Source organism: Trichomycterus rosablanca, chromosome 17, assembly GCF_030014385.1.
Source record: "Trichomycterus rosablanca isolate fTriRos1 chromosome 17, fTriRos1.hap1, whole genome shotgun sequence".
Classification (NCBI taxonomy): domain Eukaryota; kingdom Metazoa; phylum Chordata; class Actinopteri; order Siluriformes; family Trichomycteridae; genus Trichomycterus; species Trichomycterus rosablanca.
Window position 1 is genome coordinate 17430347 of NC_086004.1, and position 27107 is coordinate 17457453.

Consider the following 27107-nt stretch of genomic DNA (forward strand, 5'->3'; position numbering starts at 1 on the left):
CACATTAAAGGACCTGAGCTTTCTCAGAAAGTAGAGTCTGCTCATCCTCTTCCTGTACACAGCCTCTGTGTTGGTCCTCCAGTCCAATCTGTTATCAAGCCAGACACCCAAGTACAAGTGTCCACCAGTTCAACATTCTGACCCATGATGGTAACAGGGCTGATCTGATTCCTCTTGAAGTCCACTAACATTTCCTTTGTTTTGGAGACAGTCAGGAGTAGATGGTTCCTCGTGCACCACTGAATGAAGCCATTCACAAGGTCTCTGTACTCACCTTCCTGCCCATCCCTGATACACCCGGCCACTACACAATCATCAGAAAATTTCTGTATAGGCAATAATAGCTTGCTTCTTTGAAGCAATAACAACCTTATCTTTCCACAAAACCTTGGAGTGTGTCTTTGTAAATTTGTGAAAAAAATGGGTCACACCTGTCAGCAATGAGTTAAACACCTGAACTCATTAATAAGAGGGGTGTCTACATACAATTGACCACAGTGTGTATACAAGCTGTATATACTAGATTCTGTATTCTAGAACAGTCTGACACTATATTGTGTAAAGTCAACCTCCCACAAACCTATCTTCATACATATTGAGCCTCGAGTTATACCACAGTCAAGGTAAGGGTATTAGATTCTCCCTTGCCTGTGGCGAGCATTTTAAAGTCTTTCCACTCCTTGTTCTAACATGCTAGAGTTAAGATTGGAGGTAGAAACATACCAGAGTATGTCAGCATTTCCTGGACTTAATTTCTATTCAGTTGCTAATTAGAACGTTAGAATTCAAGCATTTATTACACTTAAAAGTCAAAGTTCATTCACAGTGTGTAATAATGTATAACAGGCTAAACTAAATGTGCAATGTTTTGTCATACTAAAGCTCTGCAGTCCTCTTTTCATTTGCATTTCAATGTCACCGAGGTTCACATGTCGATCAAACTGGGTACTGAACCGCATGTAACCTTATACTTGCAAATCATTTTTGTTGCCATATCGTACTTCTATATCATCCATCCATGCTCATTATATCTGGACTCTGGGAAGAATATTTCATAGATAATGTTTTTTTCTTTAATTAGGCTTGGGATTCAAGTTGATCATTAATACATTAATAACTCACATATGTTTTTCTGTTGTCTCATCTAATCTTCAGCCCCATGAACATGTCACAGCTGAGCCAAAATGTGTCTTTTTTTGTCCTTTGCATTTTTGTATTAGAGAAAGCACAGTCTGTGGCAGACACGTCTCACAGCGTTCCTGATAATAGTTTTTGTGACCTTCAAACGAACTTAAGGCTTAGGGTCGACACAGTGGCTCGGTGGGTAGCAGTGTTGCTTCACAGCAAGAAGGTCCTGGGTTTGATTCTCAAGTGTAGTTGTCCTGGTCCTTTCTGTGTGGAGTTTGCATGTTCTCACTGTGTATGCGTAGATTTGCTCCAGGTGCTCGGTTTCTTCCCACAAGTTCAAAGACATGCAGTCAGGTTAACTAGAGCTACTAAAATTGCCCTGAGTGTGTGTGTGTGTTTGCCATGTGATGGACTGGTGACCTGTCCAGGGTGTTTCCTACATTTCACCCAGTGATTTGGACCCACTGCGACCCTTATTAGGATAAAACTATGGTAAAACAGACAATGAATGAATGAACATTCAGCTTAAGACTGCTATTACTCTGATGTTTATTTATTTATTCGGATTTTTACGTCATGTTTCACACCTTGGTTACATTCATGACAGAAACATTAGTTACTCGTTACACACGATTCATCAGTTCACAAGTTTTAATGTCAAACACACTCATGGACAATTTTGTATCTCCAATTCACCCCACTTTGTCTGGCCTGTGGGAGGAAACCCATGCAGACACAGGGAGAACATGCAAACAGCACAGAAAGGACCCGGATCTCCCACCTGAGGATCGAACCCAGGACCTTCTTGCTGTGAGGCAATAGTGCTACCCACTGAGCCACCGTGCCACCGTGCCGCCCTACTTTCTGATGTTGTCATAGGATACATTTGGCCTGTGATTGATTTCAATACTGCAAGTTTACTTGCTGGCTATCATTTATTAGTTATTATGCTGCACAGTGATCTTTCTAACAGAAGCCAGAATTTAAGATGTACTTCCAGTATGTCTGACGAGAATGTCCTGGGTTCTTTTCTTACATACAGCACTCACGTAATCAGAGATTCCACTGTCCTGTCAGCAAAGCCAAAACAAACTGGAAAATCCGGGCTTGCAACACTTTATTTCCACAGCAGCCTTTATAACTGGATATATAGAGGAGGTGTGCTTGTGTGATTTGCTAAAAGTGTGTGTGTGTGTCAGGCTAGGGTTGGTGTTTGTGTCTGTGCATTTTGTACTTACATGTTTTTTTTTTTTTCTGCAGTGCTTTATCCAGCTGTGTGCATGCAGTGGTGGCACTGCTCTACCCGTTCTCATGGCAGCACACCTTCATCCCCGTGCTGCCCACCTCCATGGTGGATATCGTCTGTTGCCCAACACCTTTTCTGGTGGGCATCCTGTCCAGCTCGTTGCCCAAACTCAAGGACCTTCCAGTGGAGGAGGTAATGCTCAGATCTCTCAAAGGCAGACAAACTCCTTTCAGCATGTGATGCTCTGTTAGTATGAGTAGGTTTAGAGTTTGGAGTGCGGTGGAATAGGTTTAATGGAATAGATACATGTCAACACAAACCTATTTATCATGCTTGGGCCCAGATCTAAATAAATAATGTCATAATAATAATCATTAATGTAATAATAATTATTACTTATGGGGTGGCACCGAGGCACAGTGGGTAGTGCTTTAGCCTCACAGCAAGGAAGGCTAAGTGGCCAGGGTCCTTTCTGTGTGGTTTGCATGTTCTCCCTGTGTCTGTGTGTTTCCTCCAGGTGATTTGGTTTCCCCCACAAATCCAAAGACATCCAGTCAGGCCAATTGGACCTACTAAAAACTGCCTTAAGTGTGTGTGTGTGTGTGTGTGTGTGTGTGTGTGTGTGTGTGTGTGTGTGAAAATGTGTGTGTTTGTCTGGGGACACATGATGGACTGGGAACCTGTCTGGGGTGTTTCCTGTTGTTTTCCCCATGAATCAAAACAGGATAAAACAGACAATGAATTAATGAGTAAATAATTTGCTTATGCAGTGTGACACTTAACCAAACAGAGAAGTAACATGTTTTTGCCACACCCATTGCTAATAGGTATTTTAAATAAAATAAAATAAATAAAAGGCTTCCACCTTTGCAGCATGAGTTTTGGAAAGGCTCCTTTCTGTTCTTCCATGCTTGTGCCTTGTGGTTTGACATTGAGTCCAGCACAGAGGCAATCAAACACCTTTGGGTTACATTGAAACATCAGTGTCTGACCTCACAAATGCTATTTTTACTAAATGCAAATAAATGCACACAGACAAACTCCATAATCTTGTGTAAAGTCTTCCCAGAAGATTTTGGATACTGTTATAGCTGCAAAGGTGGGACCAAATCCATAGTAATGCCCATGGTTTTAAAGCTCATGGTTGGGTGTCCACACACTTTTGGCCAAATAGTGTAGATTGAGTTTGTTGTTAGTTGTAAAATAAATGTGCAAAAATGTGCAAAAACAATATTTAAATAAAAATGTTGTATGTGTTAACTGTCCATAAATAAATTCAGATAGCAGGCTGTAACACAGACAACACTGATGAGAGCTGGTCATAAATATTGTGGGGAAATATCACAAAACAGCCTACAACAATAAATTAACACAAAATCACAAACTATCTCATTCACAAAAGTAATCAGACGCTTTGCTCTGGTACTTCAAATTGGGGTCAGGGAAACTCAACGTTTCCCTTAAACTCAACATGTTCACCTTTTATTAAAAATTTTTTTTTTATTTAATTACAAATTAACAGTGAACTGCTTTGTTCAGCGCTCTGCTTGAGCGGTGCAGTAAGACGTCATCGAAGTGTGCATATAAGACGAATCTGCATTTGTGTGAAATAACTGTCAAATCCACTCTGAAAGCTCCACACGTATCTGTGTTTATCTGGATTTTTCTTCTGTTTCACTTTTAAACTTGTGTTACAGCCCTGGGTTCTGAGAAATTGTGAGAATCTGCTTTTCCAAGAGTCTAAAACAGTTATCGTTAAAAAAAGCTTAACGTGACTTACTGTATTAAAATTATGACATAGAAACACTAAACCTCTTTTAATTATTTCTGCTCATAAGTTCTTTTCATTATTGAAATTCCTCGCTCATTGTTTTAGTACAATAAGTCACGTTAAGCTTTGTGCAACAGTTATTTATTTTTAACTGTTTTCAATTGTATTTCAGTGTTTTTATATTATATTTGTGTTATTCTAGTGTATAAGTGTCAAAAACAACCCCATTATTTTACATTAGCCTAAGATTTTTACATATTAGAAGCATTTAATGCCTTTTCATTGGCTTAGCCATATTGCCAGCATCACTTCTTTTCCAGTTTGGAGTCATTTTAAATATAATATACATGGAATTTAAAATTTTTAAACCACAGTAACTGAATCTGTAAATTATGGTCAATGTAGGAAAAGTGTTAATAATAATTATCACCCAACTTTTTTCTGAAGTTATTCACCCCAGTAAAAGATAATAATGACTACAACAATAGTGATGGTGGATTTCTATTTTTTTTCCATCCCATGTGATGTTTTAATTAATCCCAGTTGTTATTACAGCTGTCTCTCTGTTCCAATGAGTATGAGCATGTATGGGCATTAAAACATTGAAATGTTGCTCTGTTCTCTGTGGTTGGGATTGGGCTATGAGTCAGAAGCTGTGTGGATTAAATGAAAGTTTGCTGATGGTATCTTATAGTAGATGTTCAGTAATGCAATGCAAATGGTTGGGCAACAGCTTCATTTTTGCATCTATTGTTCTGCTATATTTTATGATTTGTTTACTCAAACTGCCTGGTCATTACACTCAATCACAAAGAAATGATAGAAGTAAGTTTATTTTGGGAGAAACCACATGGATGAACCACTGTGTTTGGAACAAAGGCCAAAGACTCTTATATACAACATTTTAATAAGGTGTCAGCTCTTTAAACTCTAGCCTTTTGTTCTGGCTATGTTCCCTGTGTGTTCCTTGCTTCCAGCTGGCAGGGATCATTGCCAGGCGTTGGGGCAGCTCACACACTCAAGGCCTTTCACACTCAGTGGTTAGCCTAAAAAAGGACATCAGACCGTCTTTAAAGCTGCTACTTGGCCATCAGTACTCTTGTACAGTCTGCTAGTGTGGACACTTTGGCAAACGTCTGTATGGGTAGCATTAAGATGCTCGTCATTTTTAACACTTCAGCTTTAATTGGCTGTCAAGCACCATCTGTTACAGATTGCAACAGGAGACATGTTCAGTCCTAGCTCAGTGGTTAAAATCCTGGATCAGTAATTGAAAGGTTGCTGGTTAAAGCCCCACCATTGCCAGGTTGCCACTGTTGTGCCTTTAAGCATGGCCCTTAGTCCTTAATTGTTTGGATTTCATTTACATGCAGCTGAAAGTTGCTTTGAATAAAAGTGTCTGCAAATTCTTTAAGTGGAGATGTTGTGGCTTGATGTAGCTCCTCAGGCAAATAAATCCTATTTAATCAAAACAGGTTAATGTTGTGTAACAGATACTCTAATGTTACTCTACTGTTTTTCTCTCATTTCAGGCTTTGATGGTTCATCTGGGAACAGATCGCTTTATCAGACAGGTGTGTTTATATGTTATCCAAAGTTTTATCCTGTCTATAACTGTGTATGTGTTAAAACGCCTCTTACATTAGGCTGCAACCTACATCATGTACAGGGCATTAAATAGCACCAGTGATGTTATTACTAAGGTGACACAATTTAATTGCCGTGGTAGTGTGTGCTGATGCAGTCTCAGTCTAATGTTAATGTGTACACTGTAGTTATTGCCCCACCACATGCCTACTTCTTCTAAAATTTATGTAAACCCTCTTAATGCAAATAAGTTCATCAATCGCATTGCTTTTGCGACTAGCAAGAAAAATAACAGTGTACAGCCACTAGCATCAAAATTAAAAAGGTTAAGGAAGGGCGCATTATGTGAAATTTGCCACCAAAAAGACTACAATAATAATGAAATTATTAAAGCTAATATCTTTGGAACAATTCTATTTAAAAAAACAGATAAATATGTAATGAATTCAAATAAAAAATGTCATCATTATGTTTATTAGTTGTTTTTATTAAGAATCAATTAAATACCACGTTTCACGAAGCTTGTACAAGTGATGCTTACCGAAGGAAAGCCAACACAAGACAGATCACGTGACTCGGACTTGGTTAGCTTGTACCGCGTGGTTTGGTCAGAATACAGGGCACTGTAGGAATTAATGAATTTTATTCGAAAAAGTTGGACGAGGATGTACAAGAAAAGAGGTGGTTGAATGGCAGAGAATATTATATGTACTGTTTTGGATTATTAAGTGAAGGAACATGAACACAAATTTTGAAGGACAATTGCTCAAAGGAAAAAAATTTTTTTAAAGTATTTTTACTTCCATACATATTTATTTAAATCGATGTTCTTATGTACTTTGGGGCCAAAAGGCCACGTGCTTGAGGACCTATATATGCAAATACTTGCTAAGGCATGTATTAGAGGAGTTACATATATACCAGGTCTGTGTGTGCAAAAAAAATTAAGCAAACAGCACTTATTATTGCTGTTTTATATATATAGCATTTTTTTAACATGCTGATGCTTACACCTAACTACAGAAAACAGCTTCATTATGTGTAGTCAAGCTACTCGTTTAACAAATCCAATAATCATGTCAACTCGTACAACTGGAGTTTTTCTATCAGATGACTGAAGTGCATGAAAAGCTGTAGATCTGTTTTTTTTTTTTCGACCTTTACCACACCCAGCGATAAAAGAAGTCACATAAGATCATTTGTTGAAAGCAATATGTCTCAGTTGTATTCATGTAAGAGTTTAAACCCACTGCAATGTACAAGTGGATCTTGTCACATTTAGTAAGAAATGCTGTAACAATTATTTCTAATAAATGTCACTGCTGTAATTATACAGCTGGATGATGAGGCCTCCCTATTACCACGCAAGCTGCAGGCTGCTCTAGAACAGGCCCTGGAGCAGAGGAACGATATCAGCAATCAGGACTCTGACAGTGAGTCAGATGATGGTAAGTAGATAATTGTGAGTCGACATGGGATAACACAGATAGGATATAATGTATACTGCCTGGGGTAACGTCTACATCTCATTTTTATTAGGTAAAATATGATGTAATTCAAAACTAAGGGCAGATCTGATACTTACATCTGCAATCAAATTATTAGGAAAACTTACAATCTTTAAACTGTTTGCAACAAAGCAGTTAAACAAGAACAATTTAAATAGCTCAACACAACTAACAGATACGAAACAATAACAAAATTATTTAATCCCCTGAAAAGAATCCCTCACACATTGGCAAAGCAGGTGTTGTCTCAAACACACCTAATACAACCAACCAAGGGCTTCATTAGTTGTATCATTTTATTGAGATAAAATATATCAAAAACCTGAACTGGCTAAAGGTTGTTTAAGTGCATATTAGAAAAAAATAAGAGAGTTGTCCAAAACGTTTGCAAGTGTAAAGAACAGTGGCTATACCACCTGGATTTGTCAGAAAAGGAATGTATCACCAGCTACTTGGTGACAGCAGGCACTAAGGTCTCCGTTTGCACAGTAAGGCACATACTAAATGCTGAAGGTCTCCATGCTCGAACTTTAAGACATACACCTTTACTGACCCTGACCCAAAATCACAAGAAAAATTGGTTCCAGTATGTTCAAAACCATATAAATAAGTCACAGAAATTTCAGGATTCTGTTCTATTGAGTGGGTGGCACGGTGGCTCGGTGGGTAGCACTGTCGCCTCACAGCAAGAAGGTCCTGGGTGTGAACTCTAGGCAGGGCGGTCCGAGTTTGCATGTTCTCCCCATGTCTGCGTGGGTTTCCTCAGGAAGCTCCGGTTTCCTCCCACCGTCCAAAAACATGCAGTCAGGTTAATTGGAGATGCTGAATTGCCCTATAGGTGAATGGGTATGTGTGTGTGTATGTGTGTCTGCCCTGCGATGGACTGGCGCCCCATCCAGGGTGTTACTGTGTGCCTTGCGCCCATTGAAAAGCTGGGATAGGCTCCAGCACACTCTTGGACAATTTTGTATTTCCAATTTACCTGACTGCATGTCTTTGGACTGTGGGAGGAAACCGGAGCTCCCAGAGAATACCCACACAGACACGGGGAGAACATGCAAACTCCACACAGAAAGGACCCAGACCGCTCCACCTGGGAATCGAACCCAGGACCTTCTTGCTGTGAGGCAACAGTGCTACCCACTGAGCCACCGTGCCGCCCACATATTCAAAATTATTTTAAACAAAAATGACATACAGAAATATTGGCACTCTTAGTATTTTGTAACATAGCCTGTGGTGGCTGGTAGTTTGACCCACTTTTCTTTAGTTGCAAGTTTCAACTCTTCCCACATATTTTCAATACAACTCAGATCAGGCCACTTCAGAATGGTCTGCTTTCTTCTCATACATTCTTGGGTACATTTTGATGTGTGTTTTGGGTTATTATTCTGCTGGAGGACTCGTGACCTGTGACTAAGGAACAGGTTTTTGACACTGGGCTGTATGATTCTCTCCGAAATGCCTGAATAGTCTTCTTACTTCATTGTGTTGGATTCAGTTCAAGGCATCCAGTGCCTGAGGCAGCATAGCAACTCCAAAGCATCACTTTATTTTTTCTCCTGCAAACACAGAGGTGTGACTTACCAAAATGCTCTTAGTTTGTTTCGTCTCAAGAACATTTTCCCAAAATGTAAAAAATCTAGCCTTTTTATTATTTGCTAGGGGTCTGCTGATCTGAACAGCTTGTCCCTCTATTTTGTCCCCCTTTATTTTCACTCTCACTCACTGTCTTAACAGCTTATCCAATTAGGGTCTAAGCCTATCCCAGCTTTTCAATGGGCGCAAAGCACACAGTAACATCCTGGACGGGGCGCCAGTCCATTGCAGGGCAGACACCCCCACACACATACACACACCCATTCACCTATAGGGCAATTCAGTGTCTCCAATTAACCTGACTGCATATTTTTGGACTGTGGGAGGAAATCGGAGCTGCCAGAGGAAACCCACGCAGACACAGGGAGAACATGCAAACTCTGCACAGAAAGGACTCGGACTGCCCCGCCTGGGGATCGAACCCAGAACCTTCTTGCTGTGAGGCGACAGTGCTACCCACTGAGCCACCGTTGCCGCCCCTCTTCTTTATTTTAATTTCTATATTTTGAAGATTCTGGTATTCTGGTGCCTAGTCTATTTTTACATGTTGTTCCCAAATCTCGAAATGTCCAGCTTAAAAAATTGAAATTTTAACCCATCAAAGTAATTGCAACATTTTTTATGGTAATGCCAACCGACACCTACATAGAACAGTGCCAAAACATTTATATTTTAAATTCACGCCCTGTCGGTTTTGGGTTTCCTTTTAGTTAAATTGAGAAGTTGTGCACCTTGATGAAGTTTTTTTCCTTTCTGTATCTTCCCAGAATGCAACTCATTGAACAGCGTGGTGTCTGAAGCCTTCATCCGTTTCTTCCTGGAGACCATTGGTCACTACTCGCTATTCATGACCCAGGGTGAGAAAGGCGAGCGTGTCTTTCAGCGGGAACCCTTTCGCAAATCTGTAGCTTCTAAGAGCATCCGCCGCTTCTTGGGAGTCTTCATGGAATCGCAAATGTTCGCTGGCTTCATCCAGGATCGAGAACTGAGGAAAGGCCGGGCCAGAGGTAAAATAAATTATGGGTCAAGAGGCTCTGAAACATCACATTCTTTTTTTCCCTGATAATAATGAGGACTGCTGTTTAAGAATTACACTTAGTTTTACTGTAGGGACAATAAACGCAGTAAAGGTGCATTTGGATTAAATTTAGCTCTTTACTGCCATCTGTTGGAAATAAGCTGGCATGATGTTTTTTGAAAGGATAACCTTGATGGTTTTAACAAAGTTACATTGTTGCAGGTCTGTTTGAGGAGAGAGTGGAGCAGTATCTGGAAGAGTTACCAGATACCGAGCAAAGTGGCGTGAACAAGTTTCTGAGAGGCTTAGGTGAGTTTCTTTTATATTAGGACTTTTAAAGTGAACCAAATGTTTTAATTAGAAGCAATCATTTTTTAGTATGGCACACAAGACACCTAGGGCACAAAAAGGGCACTTTTTCTCCCCTATCCATAAGGATCTATAAAGACATGGTTTGATAAGTTTGGTGTGGTGAAACTCCTGTGACCTGTAAAGAACACTGACACTAAACCCAGTAAACACTTTTGGTATTAATTGAAACATTATTTGTGATTCAGGCCTTTTCATCCAAAATCAGTGCAGACTCTACAAATACTCCTTTGAATGCATAGGCACATTCCTGTTCCTACAGACTCACCCAAAAACCTTCTAATTTAACATTTTCTAGGTAAAATGTTACAAGGGTTCTTCAAAAAGTTTCTGCACTCATTAAAGTCTATTTATTAAAAATTCCAAAAACAAATTACATCACTTTTGTACACAGTCACCTTCCTTTGCGATGCATTTTTCCCAGTGTCATTCCAACTTTTTAATGCTATTAGCAAAAATGTTTTTGGTTGAGCACGTAGCCACTGATGCACCGCTGCTTTCACATCATCATTACATGACAATATTCTTCCTTTTAGGAGGAAATGAGATGGCACTAGATCCGGACTATAAGCTCTCTCTCAGTCTCTCAGACACGACCAATTACTACTAACCCCGCCCCCCCCCCCCCACCGTTTCCAACCAAAATATAAAAGTACAACTTTCTGAAGATCCCTCATATTTTAGATCATGGTTTGGCGTCTTCGAATTTTTGACCATTTAATGTTTTACAGTAAGCAATTTGGTAAGCAACTACAACAAGTACAAACAAGTGTGATTTGCTATTGCATTTGCAATATTATATGATTTATGTAATATTAGCCAAAAATTTAAACATAATATAACACAACATATAAAAATAAATCATTATTTATATACCAGCGCTCGGGTGGCGCAGCAGTAAATTCTGCTAGCCCAGACAGACTGTTTGTTTATGTCTGAGGGGGGTAGCCGAGTCCCCGTAATGAATGTCCTGTCTGGGGTATGTTACTGTATTGCACCCAGGGATTCCAGAAAAGCAGGATGCACCATGATCCTGATATGAAAATGATGATGATGATTTATATACTTAACAACACATACAGGGGTTGGACAAAATAACTGAAACACCTGTCATTTTAGTGTGGGAGGTTTCATGGCTAAATTGGACCAGTCTGGTGGCCAATCTTCATTAATTGCACATTGCACCAGTAAGAGCAGAGTGTGAAGGTTCAATTAGCAGGGTAAGAGCACAGTTTTGCTCAAAATATTGCAATGCACACAACATTATGGGTGACATACCAGAGTTCAAAAGAGGACAAATTGTTGGTGCACGTCTTGCTGGCGCATCTGTGACCAAGACAGCAAGTCTTTGTGATGTATCAAGAGCCACGGTATCCAGGGTAATGTCAGCATACCACCAAGAAGGACAAACCACATCCAACAGGATTAACTGTGGACGCAAGAGGAAGCTGTCTGAAAGGGATGTTCGGGTGCTAACCCGGATTGTATCCAAAAAACATAAAACCACGGCTGCCCAAATCACGGCAGAATTAAATGTGCACCTCGACTCTCCTGTTTCCACCAGAACTGTCCGTCGGGAGCTCCACAGGGTCGATATACACGGCCGGGCTGCTATAGCCAAACCTTTGGTCACTCGTGCCAATGCCAAACGTCGGTTTCAATGGTGCAAGGAGCGCAAATCTTGGGCTGTGGACAATGTGAAACATGTATTGTTCTCTGATGAGTCCACCTTTACTGTTTTCCCCACATCCGGGAGAGTTACGATGTGCAGAAGCCCCAAAGAAGCGTACCACCCAGACTGTTGCATGCCCAGAGTGAAGCATGGGGGTGGATCAGTGATGGTTTGGGCTGCCATATCATGGCATTCCCTTGGCCCAATACTTGTGCTAGATGGGCGCGCCACTGCCAAGGACTACCGAACCATTCTGGAGGACCATGTGCATCCAATGGCGGTGCCGTGTATCAGGATGACAATGCACCAATACACACAGCAAGACTGGTGAAAGATTGGTTTGATGAACATGAAAGTGAAGTTGAACATCTCCCATGGCCTGCACAGTCACCAGATCTAAATATTATTGAGCCACTTTGGGGTGTTTTGGAGAAGCGAGTCAGGAAACGTTTTCCTCCACCAGCATCATGTAGTGACCTGGCCACTATCCTGCAAGAAGAATGGCTTAAAATCCCTCTGACCACTGTGCAGGACTTGTATATGTCATTTCCAAGACGAATTGACGCTGTATTGGCCGCAAAAGGAGGCCCTACACCATACTAATAAATTATTGTGGTCTAAAACCAGGTGTTTCAGTTTCATTGTCCAACCCCTGTACATGTAGTGTATGTGGGGTTTCTCTGGGGTTTTAGCAGATCTTGTCCTCTGTTAATAACTTAAATAGAACTTAAAGATTGGTGTAACTATTAAGTTATGTATCAGTGCTTTAATTATTTAAAGTTTCAGTGCTTTAATATGGTTATCATGTTTTAATAAAATGCATTTAAAGTGCTTTGCAGTCAATAAAATGTGTAATTTTTTCCTTCATCTCGTTTACTTCAGGAAATAAAATGAAGTTTCTCCATAAGAAGAACTGACCATGGTAGATCTTTTCAACAGTCCTGGAGATCTCGTCACTGATTTAAAGCCTTCACACAACTCAAGCAGTTAAACTTATCATACATATTTATAAAAACAGTTGTGGTCCTTGTGTGTAGATTTGGTACATTGGTACCTGGTATATGAGAGTAGGATTTTGTAGCTTGGTAATAAGTGGATAAATGATTACATTGGTACAGCACTACAGTATAGAACCACTTCAGGACTGCACGTGGTGAGGGTGAGCCGGTGAATAAATAAATATGAATGTGAGGTGGACGTACAGCTACTGTGTAGTATTTAACGCTAGAGTGCATTGATCTTTGTACATGTATTAACATCTGATTAATGCAGTTTCCATATTTGCAATGCTTTGTAATAAAATAAAGCTTTAGAAATCATTTATGACTTTTTTGACTGCTATATAAACCTGTATTATCCCTAACGTTTCCTTATGATGCAGGGTAGCATGGTGGCTCAGTGGGAAGCACTGTTGTCTCACAGCAAGGTGGTCCTGTGTTTGATTCCCAGGTGGAATGGTCCGGGTCCTTTCTGTGTGGAGTTTGCGTGTTCTCCCTGTGTTTCCTCCCACAGTCCAAAGACATGCAGTCCGGTTAACTGGGTATACAAAATTGCCCTGTGATGGACTGGCAATCTGTCCAGGGTGTTTTCTACCTTTTGCTTAGTGTATTGCACCCACTACGATCCTGACCAAGATACAGAGGTGGTAAAACAGACAATGAATGAATGAATTTCCTTATGATGACAACTGGTATAGCTTGAATCCATAGATAAGAGATATCCTTTATTTGTCATATATACGTATACAGATGTACAGTACAATGAAATTGTTTCTTCGCATATCCCAGTTTGTTTGGAAGCTGGGGTCAGAGTGCAGGGTCAGCTGTCGTATGGCGCCCCTGGAGCACACAGGGTTAAGGGCCTTGCTCAAGGACCCAACAGTGGCTGCATAGCAGAGCCTGGATTTAAACCGCCAATCTTCTGGTTGATAGCCCAAAGCTCTACCCACTAGGCTACTACTGTCCAGTCAGTTGTTTTGAAAGAACTAAGTAGACGATTCATTCATGAAAGAGAACATTTTAATAGTATTAATATTTTAAGAATTTGACTTTTTGTGTAGAATTTTATGTAATGTCCTTAAAGAAAATTGATAATAAAATGTTCAAATAAAATAGATTTTTACAGTTTCATTTGTAGAGATACAGTATTTATAACATGTGCCATCATGATCATTTGTGTAACAGGGCGGGACACCCCTCAAACTTTGTCAAACACTACAACACAGAGTTACAGTCGCAAATGTTATCTAAAACTTTACTGTGCAAAAAGAGACCTTATTTTAACCATGTACAGATCCAAGACAAATCAGTATGGACGCCATGTGCTCTACACCAAAAGATGAAAAAAATCATCCGGACTGTTATCAGCAACAAGTCCTAAAGTCAGGGCCATGGTATGGGGCTGTGTCAGTGCCTTTGGCAATGATAATTTATACTTCTGTGATTGCTACATTAATGCAAAAAGTACATTGAGATTTTAGAGCAACATATGCTGCCTTTAAGATGATACATGCATTTTTTTTAACAAGAGTCGTGGAAAAATAAGGTCAGATGATGAATGAAAACAAAGATTACAGTTTGGGTGACTGGAGTGGAGAATTTATTGGCACGATCGTGGGTTCCTACAGCAGTGGAATAGCTGAAGAACAAAGAACAGAACTGTGGGCCCCGCTTTATACTGCTCTAGTTCCATCACATTGGGTGTTGGACTTTGGAACCTCCATTCTGTGCTAACTGTTGTTTCTTATCTGCTTGCAACATTTTACAACAGCTTAACGACAGACATGTTGCTTATCTCTGTACTTTAGACTGCCAGCCACATCTCAAGCACAACAGAACTAAGGATTTAATGTACAAAACAGCATAATAATACTTACAGTCAAGCCGGAAAGTCTGCACACCCCTTTCACCTTCTCCACATTTTACTACATTACAGACTCATTCTATAATAGATTCATTTTTTTGTCACAAAATTCTACACAAAATAGCCCACAATGACAAAGTGAAAGTGGGTTTTTAGACATTTGTGCTAATTTATTACAAATCAAAATGTAAAATAGCATATGTACACAAGTGTGCACACTCTTTGATATTACACCCAAAGATGAGCTGAGGTGCATTTTGTTTTCACTGCTTGAGATGTTTATACAATTTAATTGGAGTCCACCTGTGATCAATTAAATTGATTGGACATGATTGGGGATTGCCAGCACCTGCCTATAAAAGGTCCCACAGTGCATATCAGACCAAACTCCAAGCCATGGGGTCAAAGGAATTATCTGCAGAACTCAGAAACAGGATTGTGTCAAGGCATAGATCTGGAGAAGGGTACAGAAAAATTGCTGCAGCTTTACAAGTCCCAAAGAGCACAGTGGCCACCATCGTTCATAAATGGAAGTATCTTGGAACCACCAAAAATCTTTCTAGACCTGGCCGCCCGGCCAAACTGAGCGATCAAAGAATACGGGCCTTGACCAGTGAGGTAAGCAGGAACCCGGGGGTCACTCTGACAGAGCTCCAGCGTAATCTTGTGGAGAATCAAAAGCTCAACCATCCAGGCAGCACTCCACAAATCACGCTTTTATGGTAGAGCGGCCAGACAGAAGCCACTCTTTAGTAAGAGGCACATAACAGCCTGCTTGGAGTTTGCCAAAAGGCACCTAGAGAACTCTCAAACCATGAGAGACACGATTCTCTGGTCTGATGAATTAAAAATGAAACTTTTTGGAACTATTTTCTAAACCTGTTTTCACTTCATAATTATTGTGTGTAGATGTTTGAGGCAAAAAAAGAACTAATATAAAACGTGGAGAAGGTGAAAGGGGTGTGCAGACTTTCTGGCTTGACTGTAGGTAATATTAAGCATAAAATCAAATTTCACAGGACACAGGATTTACATTTACATTTACATTTTCGGCATTTAGCAGACGCTCTTATCCAGAGCGACTTACAGAAGTGCTTCTATAGTGAACATTTCATTTCTCAAGTTTAGGTAAACAACAGTCAAAGAACACAAATCTGCTAAAACCTGTTAAAAGGCTTTTTTTTTTTTTTTTTTTTTTTTTTCTTTTTGAAATGGAAAAGAATGGAACAAAATGTTAGTAAATAAGTACAGTCAGCCTAAGTGTTTAGTAAAAAGGTGGGTTTTTAATCGTTTTTTAAAGACAGCAAGAGACTCAGATGTTCGGACAGACAGAGGAAGTTCATTCCACCACTTCGGCGCTAGAACAGAGAACAGCCTTGATGCTTGTCTTCCTTTAGTCCTGGATGGGGGCTCAAGTCGAGCAAGACTAGAGGCTCGGAGGTTGCGTGGTACAGAGCGTGGTTTGATTAGGCCACGAAGGTAGCTTGGGGCTGGTCAATTTTTGGCTTTGTAGGCGAGCGTCAGTGTTTTAAACTGAATGCGTGCAGCTACAGGAAGCCAGTGAAGAGAACGTAGCAGTGGGGTGATGTGGCAGTGTTTGGGTTGGTTAAAAACCAGACGTGCAGCTGCATTTTGAATGAGCTGTAAGGGTTTAATCGTGGACATGGGAGCTCCAGCAAGAAGGGAGTTGCAGTAGTCCAACCGCGAGATTACAAGTGATTGCACCAGAATCTGGGTAGTTTCCCTGGAGAGAAATGACGAATCTTCCTGATGTTGTACAGGAGGAACCGACATGCTCTGGTCATGTTGGCTATATGAGGAGAGAAGGTCAGCTGGTTATCAAGGACAACACCAAGACTTCTTACCTTATCAGATGGTCTGATCTGGGAGTCATCCAGAGAAATTACTAGGTCCTGGGTTGGAGACGGATCTCCAGGAATGAGCAACATCTCGGTCTTGCTAGGATTAAGTTTTAGATGATGAGCCGACATCCATTGTGAAGGACAATGACACAGGACAATGTCAAACCACCTCAAACACTTCATTGTTTGGCATACTCTGTGCAAAACGTCTTTTAAGTGTTGTGAAAAGGAATGGCAACATTTTACGAAGTGGTAAATGATTTACTGTCCCAACGTTTTTTTGGAATGTGTTGCAGGCCTGAAATGCAGGAATGGATGTTTATTAATAAATGAAATAAAGTTAACCGAGACAAAACATGAAATATCTTGAGTTCATCCTGTCTGCAATATAATATAAGACAAAGTAAATGTAGGACACACTGCACTTTTTTTTTTTGCATTTTGCATACTGTTTTTTGCAACTTTTTTTTATTTGGGGTTGTGCATACAAAACCTGTAAAGTCATTGTCTTCTGTTTCATTTGCATTTTACTTACTGTCCACCTTCGTTGTAAATTTGGTACTAGTTACAATTTGGTCAGTTAAATTTGATAAATTATTATTGATGATTATGAGTGGTGATGAATTGTTTCTACACAAGTAACCAATATTAAAAAGAAACTTATAAATTCTTTTTTTCTTTAAATGTTAACAATTTCTGGCGTTGCTAATTAACAATATGCAATCAAGCTTCCATTCCACTAACATTTTTCAATCATGTACTTTTATCATTGTGAAAGTCTGTTTTATGGTGGTTGCATGGTTGACAAAATTAGCATGTTTTATGAGAGTAACAAGTTTTCTACTGCTAAAGTTTACAGTTTTTAATAATAGCATTTTTTATTACAATGTAAATGTGTACATTTAAACACCTGACCATGAGGCTGTTGGACATCTATTTTAAAACTATGACCATTGTTTTCCCATTAGTGTGTGTGTGTGTGTGTGTGTGTGTGTGTGTGTGAATGTATGCCCATTCAGTTAAAAGAGCATTTGTAAGGTCGGGCACTAATGATTGCAGACAAGTAGGCCTAGATTTCAATTTACATTTCAATACATACCAAAGGTCAGGGTTCTGTGTAAGTTACTGGAGTTCTTCCACACCAAACTCATACAAAAAGAGCCTTTAGTAAACGGTTGCCTTAAAGTTTAAACCATATTTTATTTATTTTCACTTCATTGCCATGTTTTACCACCTCTTTAACAGAAGTGAAAACAACACAAATGCAGATAAAAAAAAACAGTACAGTAAATACTAGGACTTACATCAAATACAAGGGATATTTTCTAGCCTACAAAAGGTGAAGGGGACGGGACCATGGAGGGGTTTTTGAGACAATATCCATTGTAAAAAGCACTATAAAAATAAATTTGACTTCACTTTGATTTGACCAAAAGACAAGTGTGGTGTTGTTGCTGTATAGCAACAGAGATACTAAAGAATGATGTGCAAAAATGCAATATTGTGCAAGGATGCAAGTGATAATATAGTCACTGAGTACTTGTATGCATTTTTGGAGCTGTCAGAATCTGGGGAGCAAGACTGTTGGTTGGGTGTGTGTGAGTGTGGTGTGTGTGCATGTGTGAGTGTGTTAATTTGTAAAGACTTAGCCTATTATATTGTTTATTTTCTGGTAAATAATGAAAATAATAATAATAATTTTCTTTTTTATGTAAATCTGGTAGATGGTAGATTTAATATTCTTTTTTTAAATAAATTGTTATAGTCCCCTCCATTTTTCACCCAATTCTTGATTAAAAAAGGCTGAGGCTGTCACGCGCCTCCTCCGACAATTGCACAGCCGCAAAACACTTCTTTTCACCTGCTGAAACGGTTTCTCACAGAGCACAGTATTGCACAAGACATGCACAGTCAGTCATCTGTGATCAGCTGTTCCCTGTGCTGATCCCTCAAGCCGGCAGCAGAGCCCACACATGCCCCAGTGTTGAGGAACCCTGTTTTCAGTCCCTGTCCCTACCCTCACAGACAAACCATGGGTGTGTATGTGCAGGTGCTTGCCCGACTGTTAGCAGAGCTGAGATTCAAACTTAAAAGCTCAAAATCTAAGCACTGGTGGGCTATAGTTTCTGAATTAAGTATTTTTTTCATGTAACATTTTTCATCAGATAAACTGGTAACAGGTCAAGGAATCATGAAAAGAGGATCCACCAAAACATCAGTCTTTACAAGCAATAATAGGTTGAGGCTTACCATTTTGTGGCAACCTTCAGAAAAGAATTGCCAGTCAGTTCAAAATAAACATTTAGTAATGCAAGATTGCAAATACTTTAGTCTTTTACCATCTTCTGTTCCTAATATTGTGATGATTCTACAGTACATTTCAGGTTGTTTTCAGGAAAAACGGATGTTGAGTTTTCTTTGCCAAAGATGAAAAGGGCCACCCAGACTGCTATCAGTGAAAAGTGCAAAAGCCAACATCCATCATGGTATGGGAGTGCATTATTGCCCATGGCACGGGTGACTTACATATGTATGAAGGTACCATTGATGTAGAGATGTATATTTTATTTATTTGGGATTTTACAGGTGCACATTCTGCCATTAAGGTGACGTCTTTGGAGCAAGGTGAGTTGTTGGAGCTTCCCAAGCTCGGGAAGTCCATGAATATTTCACCAACATGGTGGGCCTCATTCTATATGTGCTACAACTGATTGTGTGCCTGCAGTCCAGTTCTGTCTCCTATTAAAAATGTGCAGCATGAAGTGGAGAACCAGATGAATACAACCACAGACTGTTGAGCAGTTGAAGTCTCATACAAAGCAAGAATTGACATAAATTTTACATGCACCACTGCAACAATTCATGTCCTCAGTTCCCAAACCATTGAAAAGGTCTCACAAGGCGAAACATGCCTCTGCCCCAACTTTTCTCGAGTGTGTTGCGGGCATCAAATTCTAAATGTGTTTATATTCACAAAATACAATGATCAGTGAAAACAATGGAAATATTTTCATTCTACTTTTATCTGTTAAATAAACATTCAAGAGTATTAACAAAATGCATATTGTCTTTATTGCATTTTACAAAAGGTCCCAATTTTTCTGGAAATGTGAAGCCTAATTAGAGGTACAAATTTTACAGTGGAGATAGGATTAGATAGCAACAGCTGTAGAGTAGTATTAATATGGTGTTGTCATCCTTTATAACAGCCTCCACTCAAATCAAGGTACATTTTCAGTACATGTTGAGTATACTGTAGTTGAGAGAAAACATGTCATGTGATGGGTGTGTGTATCAGTGATTCAATTCAATTCAATTTATTTATAAAGCACATTTAAAACCCAAAGCTAACCAAAGCGCTGTACAGCAGAATACAACAATAAAAGAAAACACATATATAAAATATACATTGTTAGATTAATAAATATAGAATATACAAAAAAATAAAACACTGGGAGTAAAAGAAACACCTGGTTAACCATCTTCATATGCCAGAGAGAAAATGTAGGTTTTAAGACAAGTTTTAAAAGCATCAATTGAAATCTGGGATTTAATACCATGAGGTAGTGAATTCCACAGTCTGGGAGCAGCGACTAAGAAAGCCTGGTCACCCTTGTGTTTTAAGTGAGACTGAGGTACATTTAGTAAAGATTTGTTTGAAGATCGGAGTGTCCTTTGTGCCTCATAGGGACATAACATGTCACTGATGTACAGTGGGGCCATACCGTGGAGTGCCTTAAATACAAAGAGTAAAATTTTAAATTGGACCCTATATTTGATGGGGTGGCAATGTAGGACGACCATGACAGGTGTAATGTGTTCATGTTTTTTCGTACCAGTAAGCAATCTAGCGGCGGCATTTTGGACAAGCTGCAAACGGGTCAAAGAAGACTGACAAACACCCATGTGAGGTGAATTACAATAATCAAGGCGTGACGTAATAAAGGCATGAATGACTGTCTCAAAATCTTTAAATGATAAAACAGATTTCAATTTGGCAATGCGTCTTAATTGGTAAAAGCTACTTTTTACAATGGAATTAATTTGACTGTCAAATTTGAGAGCTGGATCGAAAATAACCCCTAGATTTTTAGCACAGCAGGACAGACTAGGGAAGAGAAGTTTCAAATGATGCTGTACAGTTGCTTTTTGCATTCACTTGTCCCGTAAATATCAGTTTATAATAATGACCACCCAACACTTCATCAGAAACTTATAAGAAGTATAGCATTCCAAAAAGGCATTAGGATCTACTGTAAGCAAAAGGTGAATTTATTCCTTGTTATGTCATTAGAACAAATACAGTTACTGCTTCTTTCACCATTCTTTGTATCTTTTCAGACAAAGATGGAAATTCAAGAAATTTGAGGAATCTTGTAGAGGCTCTTGGAACTTGAAAAAAGGCTGGAAGAAATACGAGCGTGGAAATATCGCGATAAAAAACGAGACCGCCGTGCTCAGTTAAAGTAAATAAGCCAGAGTGGCGACATCTGCTGGATTTGATTGATTGAATTATTAGGACATGGTAAGGAACTTATGGACGGGAGAGATTTTGGTAATTTTAACTCATAGCATACATAGGATACATAACTCATAGCATATGCCTGTGTATCTAAACTTATCGGCGGTCTTTTAGTGAAAGCGGCTGGTCACAGTTTTGTACAGAGCATGCGCTGTCGGAAAGTTGCTTCTAGGTGCGTATAAAAGATGTGCGCACTTTGCTTTTGGGTTTTAACAGTTTCTTTATTACAAGTCGAATGATAAGTGGCGGTGATATTTGGTTCTCTGTCATTAAACCCGATGCCGCATTGAGAATGTGCGCTTATCCGGAACAGTTAATACGCAGAGGCATCTCTTAAATCATCTACATTTCCCAGCGGATGAAGGGAAGAGTCGGGTGAGCCGGGCATCTTCGAGAAAAGCAAGGTGCGGTTCTAAAGTAGGACTTGGTGTGCATGCTTTAACCTGCATTCAATTCTTCATCTTCCTTACCGTTAGCTTGGGTCAGGCATGATCGTCGTTTATTACATGTGGGCTGAATATTATCGGCTGCAGGATTTTTTAAAATGTCCCGTCCCATTTGGGAGATAATGAGAGATGCGCAACGCGGTCATGTGCGCATTTCTTATTACCCGTTTTTAAGCGAAGCAATTTGCCAAATCCACTGATGTGCGCAGCATGATGGACACCAGGACCATTTGACACATCATTTAGGATGAGCATGAGATCTGTCTAAAATAATAACGTAATTATGTTCAGAAAATAAGGAATAGCCTCGGCAGATGGCTAATTTGGAGGATATTTCTGGCATGCATGTTGTAAATTTACCGTTACACTAAAATAATAATAAAAATAGCAATAATAGAAAGTGTAGGTCACACGCTAGAACGCCTTGGAGGTATTCAGCATTCGTCACTGATGTGGCTGTGTATTTTTGGGAATGTCTAATTTTAGGAATAATAAAACAAATAGCCTGTATTTTTATGGTTAAAGGCTTTGCAAATCATCTGTTAGTCAGTACACTGGTGATAGGAAAGATTGCTCATCCTGACCATCCATCATTTATCAGGTCTTTTTTAAGCTATACAGATGCAGGAACTGACCGTACATGCATTCACCTCAAATGACTTTGATTTAGACTCAACAACGGCTTATTTAATGTTATATTGACTATTGACCTACTTTGCTTTTAGTGTTATTTTCCCCTTTAATAGACCTAATATAACATATTACAATACCTGCTTTACCCAAACACATTTCAATCCAAAGTACAAAAATGTCGACTGCATGGATTGTTAAAATGATCCAAAAGATTAGGAACCCTTGCCATATTACCTTTTTTTTTGGTAATTAATTTAAATAGAAAGAAGTAAATCACATCCGAGCAAGCTATTTAAAACATATTTCATCTATATGTTAGTGCCAAGAAGAAACTAGTTCTTAATTTATTCGTTAGGACTGGATAGACAAGTCAAAAACTGTCATTAGGAATTGCCATTTAATGGTAAGGTCAGTTTTAAAGACATGCTAAAAACACAGCACCCATAGACACCAGCTTATGAGGATATGAAAGTGAGGCTAATATTTATTAAGCAGAAGATAGTTATAATTAGATATAAAAGTGCTTTAAACTAGCAGTGTTACTTGGCCAGCAAACCTTAAAGAGAAATGTAAAAAAAAAAAGGCCCTCACAGACCCCTAATTTTAATCATGATCTTTATCCAAGTTACTTTCATATAGAATCCATTTTTTTTCTTCACTGATAACATACATACAATTGTACTTTTCATTTCTTTACTGATAACATTAATTAAATTTACCCATGTTCAGGCCAGGATTGGACTGTCCAGTCTATGCAGAACAGGTATGTGATCTCTTGTGTGTAATAACTGGCTAAACCTCCATCAGTAACAGTATCACTTACTGCAGCTGCTAGTAAGAGGTTCAAACTAGTAAAAAAAATATTTTGATATTGTTATTTGTTATTACTACAGTATTTGTTTTTCATTAAGAGCCCTAGGTAGTTCATACCACAGGCATTTTAACTGGTTTAAAGTCTGGACTGCCATTCCAAACATTTTTTAACCCTTCTGGTGTTGATTAACTTGTTTGTGGACGCTCTGATGGCACAGCAGTATATTACATCTAAGACTGTGCTATCAGCCAGCTGGGCGTCTACACAGACATGATTTGATTGTCATGGTGGCTAAAGCCCTGCAGGGGATTCCTGTCTTGCACCCAGTGTTTTCCAGTGGAACAGAATTTGCTGCAACCCTGACCAAGATAAAGCGAAGGATGAAAAAAATAATGAATAACTTGTTTGTTTAGGGTCATAATTTAAAGTGATGAATAGGGCAGTGATAGCTCAGTGGTTAAGGTACTGGACTAGTAATCAAAAGGTTGCCGGTTCAAGCCCCACCACCACCAAGTTGCCGCTGTTGGGCCTTTGAGCAAGGCCCTTAACACTCAATTGCTCAAAATTGTGTTTAGTCATAATTGTAACTCGCTTTGGATAAAAGCGTGTGCTAAATGCCGAAAATGTAAATGAATCATTTGTAAATCTCTTGTAAATTTTATTCTTATTGATGCTCTCTACATCTTGCTTTAGAGTTGGCATTTGTTTTGTAAAACTAAGACTTTTTCAGGGCAGACCATGAAACAGGATTTCTGGGTTAGGTTTAATAAGAATAACAGTGTCCCAAAAACAGTTTGTCATCTAACCAACTCAATCACCATGACAACTGACCTTCCTTGGCTAACCTGCACTATGACTTATGGCTGTAAATCTGAACCAATAAACCAAAGACAAAAAAATCAGTAAATATATAAAGCAACAGAGCTAAAGAAGACTAAAGAAAAAGACACCCAGTTAGTAATGCTAAAATTATCATTATATAATTGTACACCTGCTGGAATGTATGATTCTCAGAGAAACAATGCACTGTACAATGGAATTCATATTTTAAGTGTTCTTTCCATGAAGCCACACAGTAATAATAATAATCATAAAATAAAAAAGTAATATAAATACATGTATGTACACACATGTTAATGTACAAACAAAACATAGATGTAGAACATACATTTAACTTTTACTATGTTCAATTTATATAGTGGATTTACATTAGAGCATAATATACTAAAACACTACGTTTGGTTTATGCACTCCTGTATACTGAAAACAAAAAAAAATATGAATCATAATTCTAATTAAACTGACAAATGTACAATGTGTATATTTTAAGTATTTTATTTTTATAAAGGCTGTACAAACTAAACAAAATTAAATGGTTATAAATTAAATATGTTGGCACCCAGGGGGAGCAGCGGGATATTCCGCTAGCACACCAGCGCTGAGATTCTGAACTCCTCGGTTTAAAACTCGGCGTTGCCACCGGTCGGATGGGCGCCATCTAGCGGGCATAATTGGCTGTGACGGCAGCAGACACGTCTCTGCTAGGACAGGATGACCGGGCCATGTGGGTGGGGTCTTCAGATGCTGTGTAAGCACCCTGATTGGCAGATAAAGAGGCACCTGTGCAGAATGCATAGGTAAAAAGGGTTCAGCTAAGGGCTGCACACGGGTCGAGGAGGCGTGAGCAGCAATATACCCACCTTGACTGCAATCAGGGATCCCCCAGCAGCGAAAAACAAATTGACAACACTAAATTGGAGAGAAAATGAGAAAAAAAACATAAATAAAAAAAATAAAATGAAATATGTTTAATGAATGCAGTTTTTATTAAAAAAATAAAGAAAACAACTGTGCTGAATTTTTTTTTATTTGTGTGAAAATGATGTGTACATTTAAATTATGTTACCTTAAAGCAGCCCTTATTTATGGGCTCAAACTAAGACCAATGAGAAAAAAAAGACCATACCGAATACATTTTACAATAAAAACATATTTTTATGGTCAGAAATGACACAAAAAAACAACTAAGCATTATTCACTTAAGTGCAACCTATATTATGGTAAGGGTTAAACTCTATCACTGCTAGAAAACAGCACAACGGGACCGTTTTAAAGTTTTTAAAACTTTATCAATGCTTCTAAATAATGCCTGCAACACATTCCAAAAAAGCTGGGACAGGGGCAATGCAAAACTAGAAAGTTTTTGAAATGATCAAAAACACCTGTTTTGAAACTTTACACAGATGAGTGAATAGATAACAGGTAATGCAGTGATAAAAAGCTCAGTCATATATGAGCAAGTTTGAGTTTAAGCTGGCCACTTTGCAAAAAACTGCATGAGCGAATACTCAGTTTAGGAACACAATTTCTTAATGCACCATGACAAGGAATTTTTGGGTTTTACCATAAATAACGTTATTAAAAGATTAAGAAAATCTAAAGTAATTTCAGTCTGTAAAGGGTAAGACTGAAAACCAACATTGAATGCCTGTTATATTTGCTCACTCAGATGACACTCCATCCAAACTGCTTTGCTAATAAATATAACCACATGGGCTTAGGAATACTTTAAAAAATCCTTTAAAAGTCAGTGTCATGATAGGTGGGTGTGTTAGAGCCACAATAAGAAGGCAATTGGTAACAGGGTATTTTGATTGGGTATATGAGTATCCACCAAAAGCTCAGTCTTAACAAGCAATTATGGGTCATGTCTTACGAATTGGGTCATGAATTGTCAGTGAAGCTCATTTTAGATAACCGAAAGACAGTGGAAATGTTTGCTGTGGTCATACGAGTCCATGTTTCAGCTTGTTTTTGAAAAAAAAAAAAGACATGGAGTTCTCAATGCCAAAGATGAAAAGGACCATCCAGACTATTATTAACGAAAGAAAAAAAAAACAGTTGTCATGGTATGGGGTGCATCAGTGCCCACAACATGGGTAACTTGTACTTGTGTGAAGATATCATTGATTGAGGCATACATTGGAAACTTAGAAAGGCATATGCTGCCATTAAGGCGTCATCTTTTCCTGGGAAAGTCCATGGCTATTGCACCAGGACAGTATTTGTCTTTATGCCCCTCAACAGTGACTTCATAAACTCAGAGTGCAAGTACTTGACTGGCCTGCCTGAAGTTCTGTCTCCAATTTAAAATAAATGAAGTAACATGAAGAGGAGAGTAAGACAATAATGACCATGGTCTGTTATGCAGCTGAAGACAAAACAAGAATTAACCAAAAATTCCATTCGCAAAACTGCACTAACTGGTTTTTGACTGGTTGTCATTTTTGGTAAAGTGATGTAATATATGATTAAACACACTTCTGTCCCAACTTTTTTGAGTGTGCTGCAGGCATGAAAATGTTTGTTTCTATTGCATTTGACCAAGTGTCCTAAAAAATGTGGTTTCTGAATAAGAAAATTCACAAAAAAATCATTATTAACTTATTCAGTGCATTCAGAAGAAATCAAAGACAAATTATACAATACAATTAAACATTAAAGAATAAAAAAATGACTTTTCTATAATAAAAGTATTTTAAATGTCAATATTAACAACATAGCCTGTTTTTGTTGCTTAATAAGCAAAACCAGCACTTTTTTTTAAATGAAAACAAGCTATTTTGATCAACTAATCAGTTAATTACCAATTTTGTTTTATTTACATTAAGTAAATCAAAGTGCAAAAACAATGTGTGGTAGAGTCTGTGCAACTGGGATTAAGAATCAGTGCCACAACCCACATGAAGATGTTATGACTTAACCAGTTTGAAATATAGGATTTCCATGTGCTCGGGATAATTTTGTCATTCTCTCATCATGATCTCATAAGGCAATGTTAATGGATGTTAACCGAGGTGTGCTTCCATGGGAGAACTCTCCTCTTGAGTTTCTATTAATGTGCCATCTCTAGAGATAGCAGTGCTTGCTCAGGCAGCACCATTCCCTACCCTAAATTCACTTAGTAAGGAAGAGGTGCAGTGCTAGCGGTGAGATAGGTAAAGATGGAGAAAAAGCAGGAGAGAGATATCTCTTTGGATTTAAAATCCGAATCGAAGTGCATAAAAAGC

The 27107-nt window shown here is 38.8% G+C and overlaps 1 protein-coding gene across 2 annotated transcripts in view; it reads left to right on the forward strand.

Annotated features, from left to right (window-relative positions):
• The window catches only part of dennd2b (DENN domain containing 2B), an 89285-nt gene extending 76068 nt beyond the window's left edge, over positions 1-13217 (forward strand). For both annotated transcript variants that reach the window (XM_063012455.1, XM_063012456.1), the window contains exons 15-20: positions 2389-2566; positions 5678-5719; positions 7069-7180; positions 9607-9846; positions 10080-10166; positions 12781-13217. In XM_063012455.1, coding sequence (XP_062868525.1) covers positions 2389-2566; positions 5678-5719; positions 7069-7180; positions 9607-9846; positions 10080-10166; positions 12781-12815 — 694 coding nt within the window. In that variant the 3' untranslated portion in view covers positions 12816-13217. The remainder of the gene's footprint in view (positions 1-2388; positions 2567-5677; positions 5720-7068; positions 7181-9606; positions 9847-10079; positions 10167-12780) is intronic.
• The last annotated feature ends 13890 nt before the right edge of the window (positions 13218-27107 follow it).